At 48.4% G+C, this 19,356-nt stretch overlaps 2 protein-coding genes across 14 annotated transcripts in view; both read left to right on the plus strand.

Moving 5' to 3' along the window:
- ncam1a (neural cell adhesion molecule 1a) overlaps nt 1-3,518 on the plus strand; it is a 107,889-nt gene extending 104,371 nt beyond the window's left edge. For 7 of the 10 annotated variants that reach the window (XM_057054123.1, XM_057054124.1, XM_057054128.1 and 4 more), the window contains 4 exons: nt 431-638; nt 1,407-1,517; nt 1,773-2,171; nt 3,361-3,516. In XM_057054123.1, the coding sequence (XP_056910103.1) occupies nt 431-638; nt 1,407-1,517; nt 1,773-2,171; nt 3,361-3,475 (833 nt within the window). In that variant the 3' untranslated portion in view covers nt 3,476-3,516. Of the gene's footprint in view, nt 1-430; nt 639-1,406; nt 1,518-1,772; nt 2,172-3,360 lie in introns of all 10 variants that reach the window. The other 3 variants (XM_057054130.1, XM_057054131.1, XM_057054132.1) reach the window with 2 other exon arrangements.
- A 9,558-nt stretch (nt 3,519-13,076) lies between these two features.
- Nucleotides 13,077-19,356, plus strand: part of zbtb16a (zinc finger and BTB domain containing 16a) — a 78,725-nt gene continuing 72,445 nt past the window's right edge. For 2 of the 4 annotated variants that reach the window (XM_057053883.1, XM_057053886.1), the window contains exons 1-2: nt 13,077-13,370; nt 15,899-17,222. In XM_057053883.1, the coding sequence (XP_056909863.1) occupies nt 15,988-17,222 (1,235 nt within the window). In that variant the 5' untranslated portion in view covers nt 13,077-13,370; nt 15,899-15,987. Of the gene's footprint in view, nt 13,371-14,065; nt 14,584-14,645; nt 15,574-15,898; nt 17,223-19,356 lie in introns of those variants that run through there. The other 2 variants (XM_057053884.1, XM_057053885.1) reach the window with 2 other exon arrangements.

Genomic DNA, 19,356 nt, shown 5'->3' on the forward strand with positions numbered 1-19,356 from the left:
TAACTCCTCCTTTTATTTAACTAATTTTGAGGTGATGAAAGGCGGAAAATCCCAGGACAGAACACGATGGCGTTGCCCGGAACAGCTAGCTTTGCTCCTGCGGACATCCGCGTTCCCGATTTGAGAAGTTACCCGATTGTCTGGGACACTAAACGGCTCAAGTGCGTAGCGCAGGAGTCGCTGATGAATCGATGCAAATCCGATCGATGGAAGTAGATTAGTCTCCGCCGGATGTTTTGGTTCTTGTGCTTGAGGGTCTCTGGAACAGAATTCTGAATCGGATGACACAGATCTGGGCTGCAGTCCTCATCACAACTCCCCTTCTTTTCTTCTTTTCTGACTTTCTCCCCCCTCTTCTTCACGCCAATCCCTTCTTTCTTCTCACCTTTCCCGCCTGCTGTGCTTGTGTCTCCTGGCCTTTGTCTTCCAGGTGCTTCCGGTGCCGGTTCCAGCCTGGGGACGGGAGCCATCGTAGGAATCCTCATCGTGGTCTTTTTCCTGCTGCTGGTGGGCGTCGACGTCACCTGCTACTTCCTGAACAAGTGCGGGCTCCTCATGTGCATCGCCGTGAACCTGTGTGGGAAGGCCGGACCCGGCGCCAAGGCGAAAGACATGGAGGAGGGCAAGGCCGCCTTCACGTGAGTCCCCCTGGGCCGTAGATGAGCCCCTGTTCGGGGTTGGGGGCGAGTCTTTGCTCTTATTTATACCCATCTTTTCACCAAATCTGTCCCACTATGGGGAAAAAAAGGAACTTTTTGACTGGGTTCACAGAAGAAAGGCCTTTTTCCACCGATGAAGTGAGATGTTTTGTTGGGTTGCGGCTAATAGATTCCAGCTGAGAAGAGCGATTCCGCTTCATAAACAGCGGAGCGTCCGCCGGCGTCGCTTTGATCAAGCCCGTGTTCAACAGGCCGACGTTCTCGGCTCGTTTTGGATGCGATGAACTTCACAACAAAGCACAACAAATGAATATTTCAGGCCGTCACGTCAGACAGATGAATCATTTAGCACCAGCGTTGTCGCTGCCTGTTAGCGAACCTTTAAAGCTCAGAGCGCCGTGTGATGTCGGCAGACACGACGAGCGGCGAATCCCCTGAGGGGAAATGAAAGCAGAAGGTTGGAATGAGAATCACGGCTGCTTGTTTCACACTGTTTGGCTTGTTCCGGCATATTTATCACCACTTCTCCTTCATCGCCAATTCAGGCAATCTTCCCTTTGTTTACGTTTCTTTATGTTCCCGATGAGAAAGTCCACTATGGTAAAATTCTGCGACTCTTGATCCAGTAGTTAGTGCTAACACAGGCTAGCGACACCACATCTGCCCTCGGCGAGGCGGTGTCTGCGCTGCTGATGTTAGCATAGCAGTGTGGTAGCGTGCTAAGTGTCCGCTGACCTCCGCCGACAGGAAGGACGAGTCTAAGGAGCCCATCGTTGAGGTGAGAACAGAAGAAAATCCAACCAGCCAGGCCGGGGGTCCCACGGAGCCAAACGAGACCACGCCTCTGACAGAACCAGAGTGAGTAGCCAACAGAACCAGCTAGCCAAGCGTCCCGGCATCAGCATCTTTGCTTTATGGTGGCTTTGTTAGCTTCTCCAGATTCTGTTGCTAATATTAAACTGGGTGGGTTTGAGGTCTTCCCAGCAGAATCCTGCTTTCTTTACACCCCGAACTGCACTCTTATTTACGTTTCAACCTTTTTTTTCTCTTCACTTTTTCCCCCCATCTGCCCCCCCTCACCCACTCCTTCTCTCCCCTCCCTCACACAAACAGGCCCGCCAGTGCCGACACCACCTCACCGGTGGTCACTTCGCTCCCCTCCACCGCTGCTAACTCAGTAGCTGAGAACTTTAGCACAGCACAGAGCGCCACGCTAACCGCCGGCGCCTCCGGTCCAACAATAGCCTCCAAATCCTCCCCCAAAAGCAGCCCTGCAGCTGCCCAGTCCGGTTCTGATAACCCCCAACCTGATGTTGGGCCCCTGGTTGACCTTAACGATACACCCGAAGGTCCCCCTTCGTCCAACCCAGGTCTCTCAGAACCGGCCGCCACACCCGCAGCTGCTGCCGGCGACTCACAGACCCAGCTCAACCCAGCGGGCGCCCGCGATGACGCGCCCCAAGTGCCGAGCACGGAGTCGCAGAGGGCGCACGAGCCGCCAGGCCGACCTGAGTATGAACCTTCACCCCTCCGTTAAGCTGCTGGCAGCTCTTCTGTGTGAAAAGACGCCTCCGACCTCCCGTCTCGCCACACCCAAAGGCGTTTTTCCAAAACCCTTCCGAGAAGGTCGGAGTCGTCTTCTCTCACTTCCCGCCTGCATGAACCAGCGCATGCCTGCACGCCGCCGACGCCTGTGTCTTCGCTCGTTCTTCCTCCTCTACATCGTCTCTGTCCCCATCACAGATGGTTTGACGTGGCGAGCGTCTCATCGGGGGGCGGAGTCAGAGCGAATATTAACGTTCCTCTGAGTGGAGGTTTGCTCGGGAGGAAGGGGAGGAGCTTGTATTGAGGAAGCGCTGGCGAGCTCTTCTCCCTCCATCACCCCCGTTTGTTTGCTCATCTGGTCGGAAGGTGTCAGCGACGGAGCGCGAGGAGCTCGTTAGAAGCAGCTCGCCGTCGTCTTGGTGACGGCTGCTCTGGTTGGCGATCCGACCGCGCTGACACGTTCCGCCGCCTGGAACTGCAGGATCATGTCCTGATCCACAGTCCCGAGGTCACATCTTCATCTCCAGACGTTGGAGAGCCTGACTCCTCCTACGATGGCGCCTCCTGACCTCCTCCCCGATCCACCGATCTTCATTAACCGCTCCCTTCGTAGCTTGAGTCACAACTTTCAGCATGACTCAGCGATTTGGCTTTTTTTCCCACGCTTTTGTGCACTTAAGTCGAGTTTATCGTGTCCCATCGGCCAGGTTCTACAAGTAAGAAGGTAAAGTTTGGGAGCAGCTGGTGCTGATCCGATGGTAGCTGCAGGTAAAGTTCGTGTAACCGGATCCGAAGTGTTTGTGCGTAATCCTCTTGTGTGTCGTAGGTTCTGCCTCCATCTTTCTTTGTGTGTACTGTAGCGGCGCGTCTCATTCCGCATCAGCTTTCATTGTTCCCTGGAAATAGCTGTGACATCCATGTTCTCCTGTTTGATGTCTGGCTCGGATAGCCGTTCCGATCCCATTATGTGTGAAACGCTTTCAGTTCCAGGAGGGGGAAACAAATTCCCTCAAAGCATCGTGCATGTTTTTCCCTCTTTCTCGGGAAAAAGACACAAAAGGCGGCTCAGAGCCGACACTCCAGAGAACGAGTGATTGTTAACACTCTCTCTCTCTCTCTCTCTCTGTGTCTCTCGCTCTCTCCTTCTCCCCAAAAGTGCTAAGAAGGACGATCACACCAAAGGCGAGACGGAGGTGAAGAACACCACAGCGGAGGTGAAGACGGTTCCTAACGAGGCTCCTCAGATGAACGGCAACGAAAGCAAAGCGTAATGTTCCCAGCAACGGGAGCGAGGGGGGTGGGGGGGGGTGGGGGGGTTTTTTGGGGAAGGAGGGGTCACAGTTACGGGGAGATCGGAGCGTTGACCACATGACTCCCCCCTTCCTTTCCCGTCACCAGAAAACAACAACGCAGCAAAGCGATAAAACGAGACTGGTGCACGCGGCCTCGGGCCGTCTTAGATTACTGAGTTCACAGATTAGCTTCCACGCGGATCAGAAGGCTTCACCACCCGTTCCCTCCATGCAGCACGCGCATCGGCACCACTTTGGCTCTTTTGTTGTTGTTGTTGTTGTTGTTGTGGTTGTTGTTGTTGTGGTTGTTGTTGTTGTTGTTTAAATAATGCGCAGAAATGCCCGTGTAGCTTGTTGAACATCTTGTTTCCAGGGTTAGTGTTTAGAACGTTAGCATGCCCGTTTTTTTTTGTTTTTTTTTCTGTAAATGTTGTCGACATTTGACTCCCTTCTTTCTCTGGGTGGTTCTGATCCAGTCCAGAAACTTGCTGGTCTCCTAAGTTAAGACTTGGTTCAGAGTTTTGTATTCAAATTCATCACCTCGCAGTGCGCAAATGGATTCATCTGTATATTTTGAGAGGCGTTTCGTTCATATTGTCCGGTTTTATTTTTCTCTCTTCTTTACGTCAGTTTCGAACCGTTGCCAAGAGTTCCGGAAACATGTTTTTAAAGCCTCATTTAGTTTCAGGCTGCCCATCCTGGGTCCAAATGTTGGGTTTGTCATGGACGACGTGCACTTTGATTATTGTCGCAGCCGTCTGTCACCACTAGGGGGCACTAGTGCGCTGCCGTAGCCCAAACGAGACAAGAGAAAGGGAAGAAGTTCGGCAGGTTCAGATTAAGACCTTTAAAATGAGCCAGAGATGCCGTCTGGGCTGTTAGCTTAGCTGTTGGCTGTTAGCACCACTTTGATCTGGGACCTGTTCAGGTGGAAGCGATGTGAAGACAAATCTGCGTTCACCTCCGCAGCCACCTGTGGCTCCATCTTACGTTTGTCCTTCCTCTTCTTCTACCTCCTTCTTCTGTGTCCAGCCTCCTTGACCTCTCGGTTGTGGTTCGTCCACCTTGAGACGTTCTGTGAGACTGCGATTAAATGCTCTGTCCTGAACACACACTAGACTAGATGTAGGTTTATTCTCCACACACACACGCACACACACACACACGCGCGCTCATCGTTTCCTGAAGTCTTTATGCAGCAGAACCTCCCTGCGTTTGCCTGAAGACCCAGAAGCTTCTGCTAACCACCGTGCTGACCCCTGTCTGCTTCACATCGCTGCCTTCTCTGTGCCACTATTGTTCACTGATGTTCTTAAAGGTTCTGCTGTCACGGCCTGTCTGAGGATTCATCACACAGTGAAGGAACGTAGAGGAGATAGAGTGAGAGAGTTCCTCTGCTCACCACTCTCACCAGGCCTTCCTGTCTGACCAGAACCTGACTGGGTCCATCGGACCGATCGAGATTCGGCCTAAACCGCGACGCCGTTCTGTAGATGAATGTAACCCCTGAAGCTGTTAAAGGAGCTTCTGACCAACCAGGATGGAGGTCAAACCGGGTGTTTCTGGCGACGCCGTTGCTCTGCTGAAGGTTCCGCCCGGCGATCTTCTGCGTGTGCCGCGTTCTCCCTCGTTAGACCGCAGGGCAGAACGCTGCGAGTGTGTGAGCCTGTAGGAATAATGTAGCTGATGATGATGATGGTTATGATGATGATGATGATGATGATGTGAAGCAACGTCGAGGAACTGAAGCTCTGCAGTGCCTTTCAATCACGTCCATTTTCTCCGCCAAGGCCCCATTTCTCATTTCATATGTTCTGCCGCTGGAAGTTAGGACAGTTATAACACGTTAATAACACAACCCTCGTGCTTTTTCAGGATAAACACTAATTCTTCAAAAACAACCACAATGTTAATTCGTCGTCAATATTTTGACGCCTTGATGGAACCATTTTTTTTGTTAATGAATTTGTTGCGATTCTGCGGGTGTCAGACGTGTTATAACACATCTCAGACATTGAATCATCCGTCTTGGTTAAACACACCACACACACATGTTCATATGTATTTATTATTGTCTCTTCATATATAAACAGCTGAAGGTTCAGAGAATGTCTGGGTTATTAAACACATGGGAAAAATACAGGCAAAAGCTGCAGAAAAGAGCCTGAAATGAGAAGCGGCGACGCTTCGTTGGTCCGACATCTCTGAAACACCTGAACGCTGCCAGAAACTCGCGTTTCAGCTCTTCCTGTTGATGCAAGCCTTCAAATTTCGTGTAACTTGTTTCACAAACTTTCCTTTTTCTGTTTGTTTCAAGGGGGAAAAATGTCATTTTCAAATAAAAGTGGTGAAATAAATTGTTTCTGCTGGAAATTGGTGTGAAAATCTTTTTCTTTTTTTTTCGGCCAGAAAAGAAATTGCGAATTTATTACCCATACGATTAATTTTTCAGAGGAAAAAACATGTAGCCGAGGTCAAAATACAAAAATGTTAATCTTCCCAAATCAGCTGAATGATTTTGAAGACAGTTTGTTTTTCCAGGGCAGAAAATATGAGTTGTTTTTTTTACATCGCTGTGTATTTTAAAATAGGATTTGATTATTTGATTTTAGCCTTTGTGAATAATTTCAACTGATGGGTTGAGTCTCAAATGGCTGGGGGGGGGGGGGGGGGGGGGGGTTGTGCATCAGAAATGTTCTTCAGAAGTGCAGCAACAAGAGTAGAATAAATAATCGGAACTAAACTCTAAAGAAATCAAATATACCCATGATTGTTTCTGAATCATTACTTTAATCCCATAAAGTTTGTTAAAACAGCATACATAAGATAAATAAACATCAAAACTAAAATATAACCAAGATATTAATCTGAAATTATGAATTATACGATACTGAAGTGTAGAGTGTTAAAAATAAGGATTTTTTTTTTCTTGTTCGAAGCATGCAGTTGACTATTCCGACCACTAGGCGGGAGTCTAATTCTAGCAACATATTTGTAGATTTACACATATTTGTAGATTTACAGACAAATGTGATGAATCTTGAACATGTACGTTATTCTAGAGGTGAATCATGATATATAATTGTTTTAAAGTAATGTAGTACCGCGATCTTCCACCAGGTGGCAGATTAAATCCACTAATTTCTTTTGAATTTATATATCCCGTAATTGATGAGCTCCGGTCTCTTCTGTTGTTTCTCACCAGGTTAATCTGACGGTTACTTTAGAACAGAGAAGTTTCAGGTTGACAGGTAACAACAGTTTGAAGAACTTTTACTTAATGACTTTATTCCAGGTCTTCAAAGTTAAATTTGACTTTTAACCTCACAGTTTTGTTTTGTTTTATTTGTTTCTCTTCATTCGCTGAAGAATTTACTGCAGAAATGGACAAATGCTGATAGCGTGTAGATTCAGACCAAAGAGTACCCGGATGGTTTGTTGGGATTAAACCAGATTTCTTTGACCATTTTTTTCCGGCTCTGAAGGACACTTCCTGCTGCTCAGATGTTCCTCTGAGAACGTAAATATTGGCCACAAACACCACGACAATGGTCCAGTCTGGTTATCTTCCTACACACACACACACACTTGGGTGGTAATGAGTTAATCAGTAAACGTTTTGCACTTAATGAAGCTTTTCTCCGTTTCTGAACAAACGTGTGACGTGTTTGGACACGTCAGTCCTGACCTGAACACAGAAACTAGGATGAAGTTGGACGTGGAGGTGAAGCGAAGCCTCAGCAGCTCTTCTGGAACTGTTTCTGCAGTACGCGGGAACAGGAAGCAGGAAGGAAATGAGAGGTTTTCATTTCCTGTTTGTTTGTCCCGTCTGAATAAATAACTGTTTGGCTGCAGCAGAGACTTCGCTAAACTCTCACCCTTCATATCAAAGAGGCCACATTTAAAAACCGCCATCACACACACACACACACACACACACACTTGTTCTTTGTCTTTCCGCCTGTTCTGCTTCTGTGTTATAAAATAATCACAGTGAAAATGATGATTTATTATAATTAAAACACATCTGAACTAACCAGTCGATCCATTTATGTTTCCAGTATTTCCTTGGTTTCCTCCCAGGTTGTAACAGGAAACTAAACAGGAAGCGTTTCAGGGAGACGTTAATATAGCTTTTTTTAAAACATCCGCAAGATGATAAAAGTTGAGTTTTACAGAAACTCAAAGCGGCGGCTTCTTTTATTATTTCTGGATCAGCGGATCTTCAAAGGAATAGCTTCCCACTTCACCTCTTCAGTGGAACAAAACCGCGTTTAAATGAATAGTCGGGCCTCTCAGCTGGAGGCTGCAGCTGCCGCTTCTGTTATCCGCTCTGGTCCTCAGGCCGAGGAACGGCTAGGACAACAGGTAGGAAAGCTCCTGAAGCTCCTCTGTCCCGCTCTGGATCTTCCATCCTGTCCAGACCCAGAAGGTGTTTCCGGGGCAGAACTTTGGAGCAGCAACGACCATCAGGTTGCAGCATTTGTCTCAGACTTCCTACTTGTTGGATGCGATGGAGATGGGAATAAGGGAGTGTTGCGGGATTAGTGGGAGCTGCTTCCTGTGGCGCTCAGGCCTTCATTTCCCAGCAGCACCAGCAGCAGTATGAGGTGATTACCATTAGCATCGCTCCACCGCTCCAGCACTAAAGACTCAAGAGCTGGAAAGCAGCCGCACAACAATGGAGACCAGCACAGGTCTGAGGAGCTGCTCTGGTCCGAAGTGGTCTGAACTGGTCTCATCTGGTCTGGTCTAAGTTGGTCCGATCTGATCCCACCTGAACTACTCTGGTCTCATCTGAACTGGCCTTGTGTGGTCTGAACTGATCTGGTCTGGACTCGTTTGCTCTGGTCTTGTCTGGACTGGTTTGAACTGGTCTCATCTGAACTGGCCTTGTGTGTTCTGAACTTATCTGGTCTGGACTGGTTTGCTCTGGTCTTGTCTGAACTGGTTTGAACTGGTCTCACTTTAACTGGTCTTCTGTGTTCTGAACTGATCTGGTCTGGATTCGTTTGATCTGGTCTTGTCTGAACTGGTTTGAACTGGTCTCATCTGAACTGCACTGGAGTGAACTGATCTCATCTGGTCTGGTCTAAATTGATTTGATCTGATCTCATCTGGACCAGACAGGACCAGATGAGATCAGATCAAATCAGTTTGTTCTGAACTGTTCTGGCCTGTTCTCATCTGGTCTGGTCTGACCTTACATGGTCCCATCTAATCTGGTTGGGTCTGGTCTGATCTTATCTGGTTTGTCTGATTTTATCTAGTCTGATCTCTTCTGGTCTGGACAGGACATCTTTCATTTGTGTGTGTGTGTGTGTGTGTGTGTGTGTGTGGTGTGTGTGTGTGTGGTGTGTGTGTGTGTGTGTGTGTGTGTTGGAAGAATCGTGCGATCACCATTATCTTGTAATACCATACGCTGCCTTGAGAGGCACCAGTGAGTTGCTAGTTCTTCCATCACAAAAGGCTGAACCCTTTTTAAAAAAATCCTCGTTTCATGGTTTACTATTTATTTATTATCACTGAAGCTACAGTTGGAGGCACATTAGCTCACTATCGCCTCCTCTGGCTGCAGCTGGAATAACAACACCATAAACTATCGCTCAGGAAACACCTTTAACTTGTTTTACAGACACTGGAACAAATATGAAGTGTAGGTTTGTGTCAGGAGGGAAAAGTGAAATGATTTAGTGTGTGTGTGTGTGTGTGTGGTGTGTGTGTGTGTGTGTGTGTGTGTGGTGTGTGTGTGTGTGTGTGCCTCTCTGACTGTACAGATGAGGAGGAGAACCTAAGGCAGGAGGAAATCGATCTCCTGTCAGACAGCACCCAGGGCTCCTTCCTCTCCCCTCCTCCCCCTCCTCCTCCTCCTTCTCCCCTTCCTCCTCTTTCCCCCCTTCTCCATCTCCTTCTCCCCCTCCTCCTCCTCCTCCTCCTCCCCCTTCTCCATTTCCTTCTCACCCTCCTCCTCCTCCTCCTCCTTTCTCTGCTGAGGAGTTCAAATTTGTCAATGGTTGATGAGAAAATGACCCAGGTGAAGGTCTGAGCCTGATGGTTGAATCCATCAGTCTGGAGCAGATCCACCTGGATAGTTAAGCCTTTTACACAGCTTAGTCATCTCCCGTTATTATTATTATTATTATTATTATTATTATTATATTATTATTATTATTATTATTATTATTATTATTATTATTATTATGAGCTGCTATAGTGGGACAGACAAGGTAAATGGGCTGGTTTTACTGCGACGTCACACCTTTCGGTCAGTCTAAGGTTACGGTGGCCCATTGATGACGGAGCTGAAGGTATGTTCACCTGAAACTGACCACACAGCCTGAGCTGGTCGGGTCCGTCCGTCCGTCCGTCCGTTCGTCTGTCAGAGCTGTTATTGATCCTCAGGATTGTTTTAAGCTCTGCAGTTTGTCCTCTGAGCTGCAGGTGAAGGTCTGGAATGAAGAAGTAAACAGACACTCGGTAAATAAAACACCTGGGTCAACATGGCAATTCAAGCCATTAACCTGAACAGGTCTGACGGAGCGTGCACGTGCGTGCGTGCGTGCGTGCGTGTGGTCGTTCAGAGGTCAGAAGACTTTAAACAGATGTGGGTTTCTCACAGATGAGACTATGAAATCAGACATAAAGCTAAGGTACCTTTAAGTGTTTGATGAAGTAAAAATCACTCTGGATAAATTTCTGTTTTCTGCGTCTTTAAAAGTCGATTATTCCACTTTTTACCTGTCGCATTATTTTAGTTAATCGTTACTTTGCAGATTAGACGGTGTTGCGTCAGAGCAACACTGCACATTTTATTGTTCGGTTAATTAGTTTTAAAGACTGATAAAACCAGAAGCACAGACAGAAGGAAGAAGGAAAGAGGACTGAGGCCACATGGGAAAATGTTTTTTTCTTTAAATTTATCGGAAATTGACTCCTTGATTCCGTGTGAATGGCTCAAAAATGACACTTTTCAGGTTTTGCCTCTGCTTTCAGAGAGAAAGTCTATTGATCTCTGACCTCACATTCTCTCATGAGCAGAAAATGACACTTTTCATTTTTTTACATTAGCAATTTTTGGTGGATCGTGAATTCTCACTGCTCTTTTCAGTCCATTAACCGAATTATCAGCCCTGTTGCTTTTAAACTCCGAAGGTATAAAACGAGTTCCTAGCTGTGACTTTTGCCTCCAGTAGTGAGCACATGGCAAGCAAGAAACTACTTCCCGACTAAATCCAGCAGAGGTCGGAGGTGAGGGTCAAGGGTCAGAGGGGTGTGGCCTCAGTGCCGGAGATGCCCCCCAGGTTTACACAAGTGTAAAAAGAGTCCATTCAGTGTGGCTGCATGGCCAGAGTTTCACAAAGGTCCACACACACACACACACACACACACACACACACACACACACACACACACACACACACACACACACACACACACACACTCTTTCTGAGAGTACAGACAATGGGGGGTTTCTGGTCAGCAGAGCTGCAAACATGTTAACCTGCAAAACTTTATTTCCTTGGGACAAAAGTGTTTCTCAGACCTGCTGTTTTGTTTCCATTTTACCCCCAAAATTCTCTCTTTCACAATTTTGTAGATATAAAAAGTTATTTTAATTCTCTGATCAGCGAAGAAGATTCAAATGTAACTGGAGCAGGAGGAGAATAAAACGGCCGCGCGTTTATTTCACTCCTGTTTTTCAGGTATTTAAATGGAACAGCTTAACTCCTCTTTTAGCTTTCTCTGTCGGTTCTTTGGAGGGATAACATTGTAAAAATTAATTAGACCATTTTGTCCTGATTATTTTCACAACTGAAAATACTCCATCTGAACCAGTAACTGATGCACAGGCAAATCCTCGGGGTCTACCATCGACGCCTCAGTGTTCATTTAACATAAAGACGCAGACATTCCAGACTGTATTTACAGATTTGCTCCAGGACAGAATAAAAGAAAGGAAACTGTCCTCTGAATCACCACGCTGCTTAATAAAAGCACAAACCAAACTTCCTCCGGGCGCCTGATCTCTGTCTAACTCTCCGTGTTATTTTTAAATGCAGCGATGATCTGCTTTTTATAATTTAGCCCTCATCTTCATCTTCCTCCATAAAATGGTGGATTATTGCCAGATTAAGGGAGTGCCTTTTTCTTTATCCGCGGGTAAGCCTGCGCAGCACACAGCTCAAAGGTAATGAAGCGCTCTGTGATCCGCGCCTGCATGAATCTAAAAATTCCCAGAGCAGCTCTCTATTTTAAAGGAAATGAGATTCCCTGAAAGCCTCTTTCAAACCTTTGCTGGAAGCAGGAGCGCGTCTGCAGACCTGTTGATCAGTGGAAACTGCAGCCAGATCTTTTCTTCACATCAGCATCTCTGATAGAGTCCAAACCACAACTCCAGAAACCTAAATGTGGACGCGACCAATGGCCTACAGGATCCAACTCAGACTATGAAGGATCGTAATGGGAATAATAGGGAATAAAACAAGAAGTTAAACGAATTCTGTGGTAGAGATGATCCTCAATACTCTACAGCCTCCAGATGTCCAACCAAGTGTGGACACGACAGAAACCTCCTCCAGATGTGACTTAAACGGACAAACGCTACCAAATGGTTCAAAATCCAGCTTCAAATGCAGTTCAAATGTAGAAAACAGCTTTGGAGAGACAGACCGGTCTCGTCCTCACTGGCCGGGGTCAGGATCAGGGTGATCTGCTGCGTCTTTACAAACGCGCCTCCTCATTCAACACGTTCTTAAAACCAAAATACATCTCGATAGCAAACAAGTTCAGACGCCGTTTCAGAGCTGCCGGAGCCTCCGAGCTCAGCCGGCACTTCAAAAATCCAAAGTAAATCACCGACAGGGAGACGTTCTGAAGACGTCCACGTCGGAGAAGCACTTAAGAGACGGGACAATAGAGGGGAAACAAAACAAAAAGTGGAATCAAACATGCAGTTTGTGATCGTCCTCACGACAAGTTGCACTCTAGAAGACTAATGGTGTGTTCCTCTCATGGATCGTCTGCTTTTTGGTCAAATAAGGACAAATAAAGTCATGATGGAAGACATTTGGGCTTAGTTAATGTCCTGAAAACCAATTTAGCTGCATGATGATCACTATGCTGTTTCTGTTACGACCATTGTGTCTCGATTCGGGTTCTTAAATCATTTAAAATTCCATTAAATTTTGTTCATCTGGACTTAAAAAACACCCAACATATTAATGCCTTTTGAGGAAAAAGTGAACAGTCAGATTAAGTCCCAAAGTGGTTCTAGAGGACAGGTTTTGGGCTTCTTTGAGGTGAACCTGCACCTGTTGAACGTTCACCTGCCTGCCACGTGACCGCGGCGCCTCCGTGATGTCATGTCCTGTTACCTGTGTTTCCGTTTGTGTCTTTTTATTTGGGGAAATATTAATCCAAAACCCAACAAAAATTCTAATGACGATTAAAAACCTGGTGCGACCTGAGTGGCAGCTCGGTTCTGCTCCGAATCGCCTGAATCAAAGTTTCATAAACCAGTTTTCAGGGTAAAATGAGGAGGAGGAAGGCCGGGACTCTTCCTCCCGGGGCTCCCTCGGCTCTGGCCCGTCTGGAGGCTGCAGACGGCGTCGCTCATCTCCCGGTCTGACTCGATCGCGGCCGTGTGACATGAGACAGCCCCCTAGGTGTCTCACTTTCGTAATGTTTGTGCGTGCGGAGCGCAGCGCTGCGCGGCTGCTCGTCTGGCTGCGTTGACGTCAGCGCCGTGTTGATTTGCTAAGGCGAGAGAAGAAAGGAGTTAGTGCGTGCTGAGAGAGCGGGTACTGCGAACTGCCTTACTATGCTGTAGCCCCACTCCCCCCGACTCTTTACGGAATCGAAACGTGCAACTCTGGTGAGTACCGAACCGTGCGAGACGCGGCTGCAGGTTGGAGCCGCCGCTTTGTGCGCGTCTGCCGCCGTTTTCTCCACGCACTTTCATTCACCATGTGGATGTTTTGATGCATTTGCAGCGCCGGGAGGGGGGATATGGAGGGTCGTGCTGCGTGTCCCCGTTCAACCTCCCGCTGAAGTTAACACTAGCCACAACCAGAGTGTGACAGCCGCGTTGGACGTGCGCAGCGGAGCGCTGAATGGAAGCGGTGTTTACCTGCGCCCTTCCAACTTTACATTCACGCGTTTATTGTAGACATTTTAGGGGTTTTGACGTAAGCCCCCCTCCTCCCGGTCTGGTTTAGTATTCTGGGGATCGCAGCCAGAGGACGTGAGGTCTGGCTCTTCCACCGGGAGCCAGACAAAATATGACGCCGCGCCTCATGTCACTTTCCCGGAAAGAGAAATCGTATTTGCCCGAGCTGAGTCAAATTAAGAAAGACTCAGATTTTTTTTAAGGGGGGGGGGGTATTTTTGGTTTCTGGCCGTCCTTGAGATGAGGCGCACCAGTGTGGCTCATTTAACCGTGATGACATCATGAGGAGGACCGTGGACACGGGTCTTTAACGTGGGCCAGCCGCGCTGATTGACAGGAAACCAAATGTTTGATTGAACTCCAATAATCAGCGGGCGGGTGAGGCTGGGAGCAGATGCGAGGGTTCATTGATTTGTCATCGACACCGTCTGATCGCTCCCTCTTTCACTCTCTCCTTGTGCTGTCCATCTTCCTCTCCTCGCAGCGTCGTTAATGACACGCAGCCAGTTTTCTTTTTTTTGTCATTCCGCCTGGAACAAACTCCACCTGCGCGCTGATTCTGCCGCTGTCTGTCTCTACTTTTCCTCTCGGATTGTCCCCTCGGACGCGTTTCGCGCAGGAATATTGGCGGCTGTGTCTTCTGGCCTCTGGACTGATGGTCGTGCGTTTGTGCCCTCTGGTTCCTGTCAGGATCCACATTGTCGTCCAGGCAGGAGAATCCCTGGATCCATGCGCGCTGCTCCGCATCCGGCTCGGCGCGCTGTAATTTGTCTGGCTCACGTTAACGCCGTCTAGACACGCACAGCTCGCTGCGCCTTCAGTCCCAAAGTCTGCCAACAGTTACTTTCCATTGTGTCCCGGCGATTCCACGGAGCGCTTCACGCATCGATCTGCTGGGACCAGAACTCGGAGCTCCAGGGTACCTATAATATATTTATGTCGCGTTTTTGGCTGCGTGACCTCCGCTGACCGACGGACGGAGCTCTGTGGCTTCATCGCGACACTCCTCTCTTAATCGATTTGGTTAAAAAAAAAAGTACGGAGTGTCCATTTTTATCAGCCTGTGTTTGTCACCTTCAAGCGTCTGTAGCTTTAGTTTCACACATCTGGGGATTACTGGTTGTCTCCCCTCAAACTCCAACTGGGCCTCAGATTTCCTATTTTCTCTCGTATTAGTGTCCACGCAAACTTTGTATTTATCTTTCGCCTTTAAATGAAACAGAAAAGGGGTTGAAATGAAGTTTCTGAAATTGTTTGAATGGAGGAAACGCGGAGCAGCCGAGTTCGAAAATGACCGCTGTAAATCGGGACATTGAAGAGGCCGAGTCGTTAAATATTTGGCGTATCCGAGCTTGCGGAGGATGCGGGTCAATTGAGGCACTTAGCCGCAGTCATTCACTCATCCATTCACTCGTTCACTCATGCTTGTGGAATATAGACTGTTGGTTTCATTGCGGCTGCAGAAACAGCGTCTGGGTGGAAGAATGGAGCATTTCTGCGGAACAGAGGCGTCCTGTTGCGGCTGAATGTGTAATATGAGGTGTTTTATTAGCAGCAGGGACACAGACGGTTTGGACCCAGAAGAATGTGAGCAGTCCTGGTATTTGTTGGTTGTTTTTTGGGGTTTTTTGGTGCTTTGCCGCTGCAGCGTTGCTCTGTTTGTCTGCCCTCACCTCTTCCTGCTTCTCCCTCCATCCATTTCTGGCCACAGCTCTGCTCCCGTCTGTGATGCGAATACTGAGTAAGATGCTATTTAATTTCAGAAAAGGCTGCCGACGGCCTTTGTGAGCGGAGCATCAGCGAGAAATAAAAACTCAATTCGCACTTGTTTGGCCGCCTGTACTCCTGTCAGGCGGCCAATGAAGACACCGTTTTAAAGTGACATACGTGGGGCTGATTGGTATTCATGGTGAGCCTGCAAGACGCCTCACAAATTGTCTCCTCAGAAATATACAGTCAATACTCTCCACTGACTTTCTTTTTTAAATGAACAATGCGTGTGCGCAGTGGGCCGACTGTTTACCATCCCTGCAGGATGTTTTTGCAATCTGAAACTCCCGATTTCACACTTTCCATTTGCAGAATAAACAGCGGTATTCTTTTAAGTACATACATTTAGTTAATCTTCAGAATGTAACGGCTGAATGTGTGTTTTGCTGTTTGCGTCGGACTGGATTCACTGGTTTTGTTGGAACTGATTTATTTTTTCCTCTTGCTTTATTCTGTTTCTCCAGATTTCGTCGCGTTTCCAACGAGGGCTGAAGACACTGCTGATCGGGGAAGGCGAGCCTCATGAGTCGGCCTCGTGGATCACATCAAAGTCATGGATTTAAGTAAGATGGGTATGATCCAGCTCCAGAACCCCAACCACCCCACCGCCCTGCTGCACAAGGCCAACCAGATGCGCCTGGCCGGGACCCTCTGTGACGTGGTCATCATGGTGGACACGCAGGAGTTCCACGCTCACCGGACTGTGCTCGCCTGCACCAGCAAAATGTTTGAGATCCTGTTCCACCGCAGCAGCCAGCACTACACCCTGGACTTCCTCTCACCAAAGACCTTTCAGCAGATTTTGGAGTACGCTTACACTGCCACGCTCCAGGCCAAGGTGGAGGATCTAGATGACCTCCTGTATGCAGCAGAGATCCTGGAGATCGAGTACTTGGAAGAGCAATGTCTGAAGATCCTGGAGACCATCCAGTCCTCCGACGAGAACGAGGGGGAGGTCAACATCAACGACGGCAGCACGGAAGAGGACGATGAGCGCAAGGGCGTGAATGGAGCAAAGGCCTCCAAAAAACATTCCATGGAAAGCTCCTATCTGTCGAGCACCCACAACTCGGTCATGACTGGCTCAGTGGACCAGAGTCCTTCTGTCTCCACCTCCTACAGTGTCTCCGCCCTCAGCCCCACCAAAGCCGCTGTGGACAGCCTGATGAGTATCGGACAGTCTCTGCTCCAGCAGGGCTTCGGCGGCGAGCAGCTGATTCACGGGAACTCCCACCACCTGATGACTGACATCAAGACTGAGATGATGCAGGTGGACATGGGCGGCAATGGCCACGACAGCTCCCCCAACATGGAGTCCAGCGCTTCCAGCAACGGAGAGCGCGGCGGGGAGGACAAAAACCGAGATGGCCCAGGAACGCCAACCAGGAGCAGTGTGATCACCAGCGCCCGCGAGCTCCATTACGTTCGGGACGACAGCATGGGTGACCACCCGGTGGACGTCAGCCAGATGGGATTGGAGGCGATGGCCGGGGTGACGGAGAAGCACCTGGCTTCGCTCTACTCACTTCCTATCAACCACAAATCGGACGCCATCCTGTCCATGCCGGCGTCCATGGCCTCCGCCCTGCCCATGTCCCCTGCCCTGGCTATGTCGATGGACTTCAGTGCCTACGGGGGGCTCCTGCCTCAGAGCTTCATCCAGAGGGAGTTCTTTAGTAAGCTGGGGGAGCTGGCGGGAGGCCTGAAGCCCGACGGCAGGAATCAGCACGAACGGTGTAACGTTTGTAACGCGGAGCTGCCCGATAACGAAGCTGTGGAGCAGCACAGGTAAGACCGCTTCCTCTCTTCTCGCTCTGCCTTGTTTCCAGTCGCTTCAGCCGTGTTGACTCTTCAGAGTTTTAAAAGCAGCAGTTCCTCAGATTAAGGCTAAATAACCTATTTACTGACGGTCGAGAGATGATCAAGGAATTCAACCAACAAAATAATTCAAACGTTCATCAAATCCTGCAGAATGAGAAGGCCAGGGGGTCCAGAGCGTCGCTTGGAATTAATCGATTGCTCTGCGATGGTGCATTTTCCCGCAAAACAGCATCTGGTGGTTTTTAATATAAACAAAAACTAAAATGGAGAAAAAGTTTTCAATTTTCAGTAACACATAAAGGCTCCGGAGCCACGCCCCCTCCCCGGTGACCCATCGTGGCGGGGAGTTTGCTCCCTTTGTAATTCGGATTTTGACGTTCAGGCCTTCCGGAACCGGGTTCCGAGATGCGAGGGTGGAAGAAGGCAGCACAGCTCCGGCTTAATCATTCACGTGCGTTTTATGTCCTGGTTCCCTGGTGAGTGGACGCTCTCCCGTACCTGCAGGTCAGCTTCTCGCCCTGCAATGTTTGCTCAGATCAATAAGAAAGCAGATTGGTTAAAGTTCACCTGAGGGCCTGGACCCTGTCCCCCAGCCCCTCCAGCCCTGCTATCTTGGTATGTGTGTGTGTCTAAGAGTTTCGGTGCGACAGCGTCAATGTCTCTCAGCTCGGTCTGCTCAGGCTCCTGAATATTACAGATGATCTATTATCACAAAGACACGTCTGCCTGCTTTGGAATTTTGCTCTTTTCATTCTGGAAGAAAACTTGTTCTCCTGTTCCGGGAATTCCTGGGTAGTTTTCCTGTAGCTGTTTGGTGTTTGCAGTAGTTTCCTGACGTGGACAGATCCGTGTGTTAGATTATCAAGTTTCCTAGTGAGGAAGAATGACCTTTGCCAAAGGTGCTTCCATCCTTTATAATGCAAAAATGTTTAAAAGTTGGAATAAACTATGTTTCTGTGAAGGCTGCTGCTGCTAAAGAATGAGCTCAACTCTTGAGAGAACTCTGGCTTGTGAAATGGTTGCCTGTGTTTCAAGAGGAATTTCATCAATTCACTCAAGCTGGGAAATCTGGTTTCAAAGGAGATTCCCAAACTGTTTCAGGCATTGATCTTGCTGCCGCGTCGCCTCGTAGCATGCTAATGGGTTAATTTAGACGTGTTGATACACTGACAGACACTGTTAATATTGGAGCTGCACAGTGAAGTGCAAAAATGAAGCATTGCATCATGAAAGAGCCGCTTTGCTGCGTGATAATTCAGCGCTCGTGTCCTCACGTTGCAATTATGGGTCATTTAAAGACGTATTGGCTTCATTCTCTCCCACTTTTTTTTTTTTTTTGTTCTTTGTGTACAGCCTGTCGAGCTCCTTTTATGAAGTGAATGCAAGATGTTTTATCTCGGATGAGTGGAGTCGCGTTCGCTCTGACTAATTGCACATCATTTCCCCGCCGCCACCGTGTCAGGGTCACCGCTGTCTCTGCAGCGAACAGCGCCTGGTTCTCATGGTGCACGCGGGTCAAGTCGAACACGCGTGGAATTGTTTCCACATGTGGTGCGGGTCGTTGGCGTGAGGCTTGTTTGTCCTACGTCGGAATGAACATGTCAGAAAGTAGCAGCTTCCTGTTTCAATTAAGCCGCCCGTTATATTTCGCTGTCCTGGATCATATCCTAAGCCACGCCCACTTTACCGTGCATGTGATGAGTGGTGGTTCTGTTTTAACAGTTTAAACCTGAACAGATCTGTGACGTTTTACGTCTGTCCAGAGACTTTTAATCCGCTTTCGCACGTTTGGAATGTTTTGTCCCGTTTCAACTAAGGTGGAATTGTTTGATGTGACGCCACCGCAGTCGGAGACGGACTTTAATTCTCAAGAATTCCATTTGGTCACAGCTCCCAGATCTTGTTTACCGGCTCGATGTTTGTTCAGCTCCCCATCTGTGCTGATAGCGTAGCATAATCAGCGTTTTCCCATCTGTTTCCCGTTAAATGTCGGCCCACCTGTCTGTAAAGGTCTTGAATGAAAGGCCACTTCAGCCCCCCCCCCTCCCCACAAGGTACATCACAACTTTTCCCCACCTCCTGCCGACTGAAAAGACCGAGA

The sequence above is a fragment of the Takifugu flavidus genome, chromosome 14 (genome assembly GCF_003711565.1).
Source record: "Takifugu flavidus isolate HTHZ2018 chromosome 14, ASM371156v2, whole genome shotgun sequence".
NCBI classification, from domain to species: Eukaryota; Metazoa; Chordata; class Actinopteri; order Tetraodontiformes; family Tetraodontidae; genus Takifugu; species Takifugu flavidus.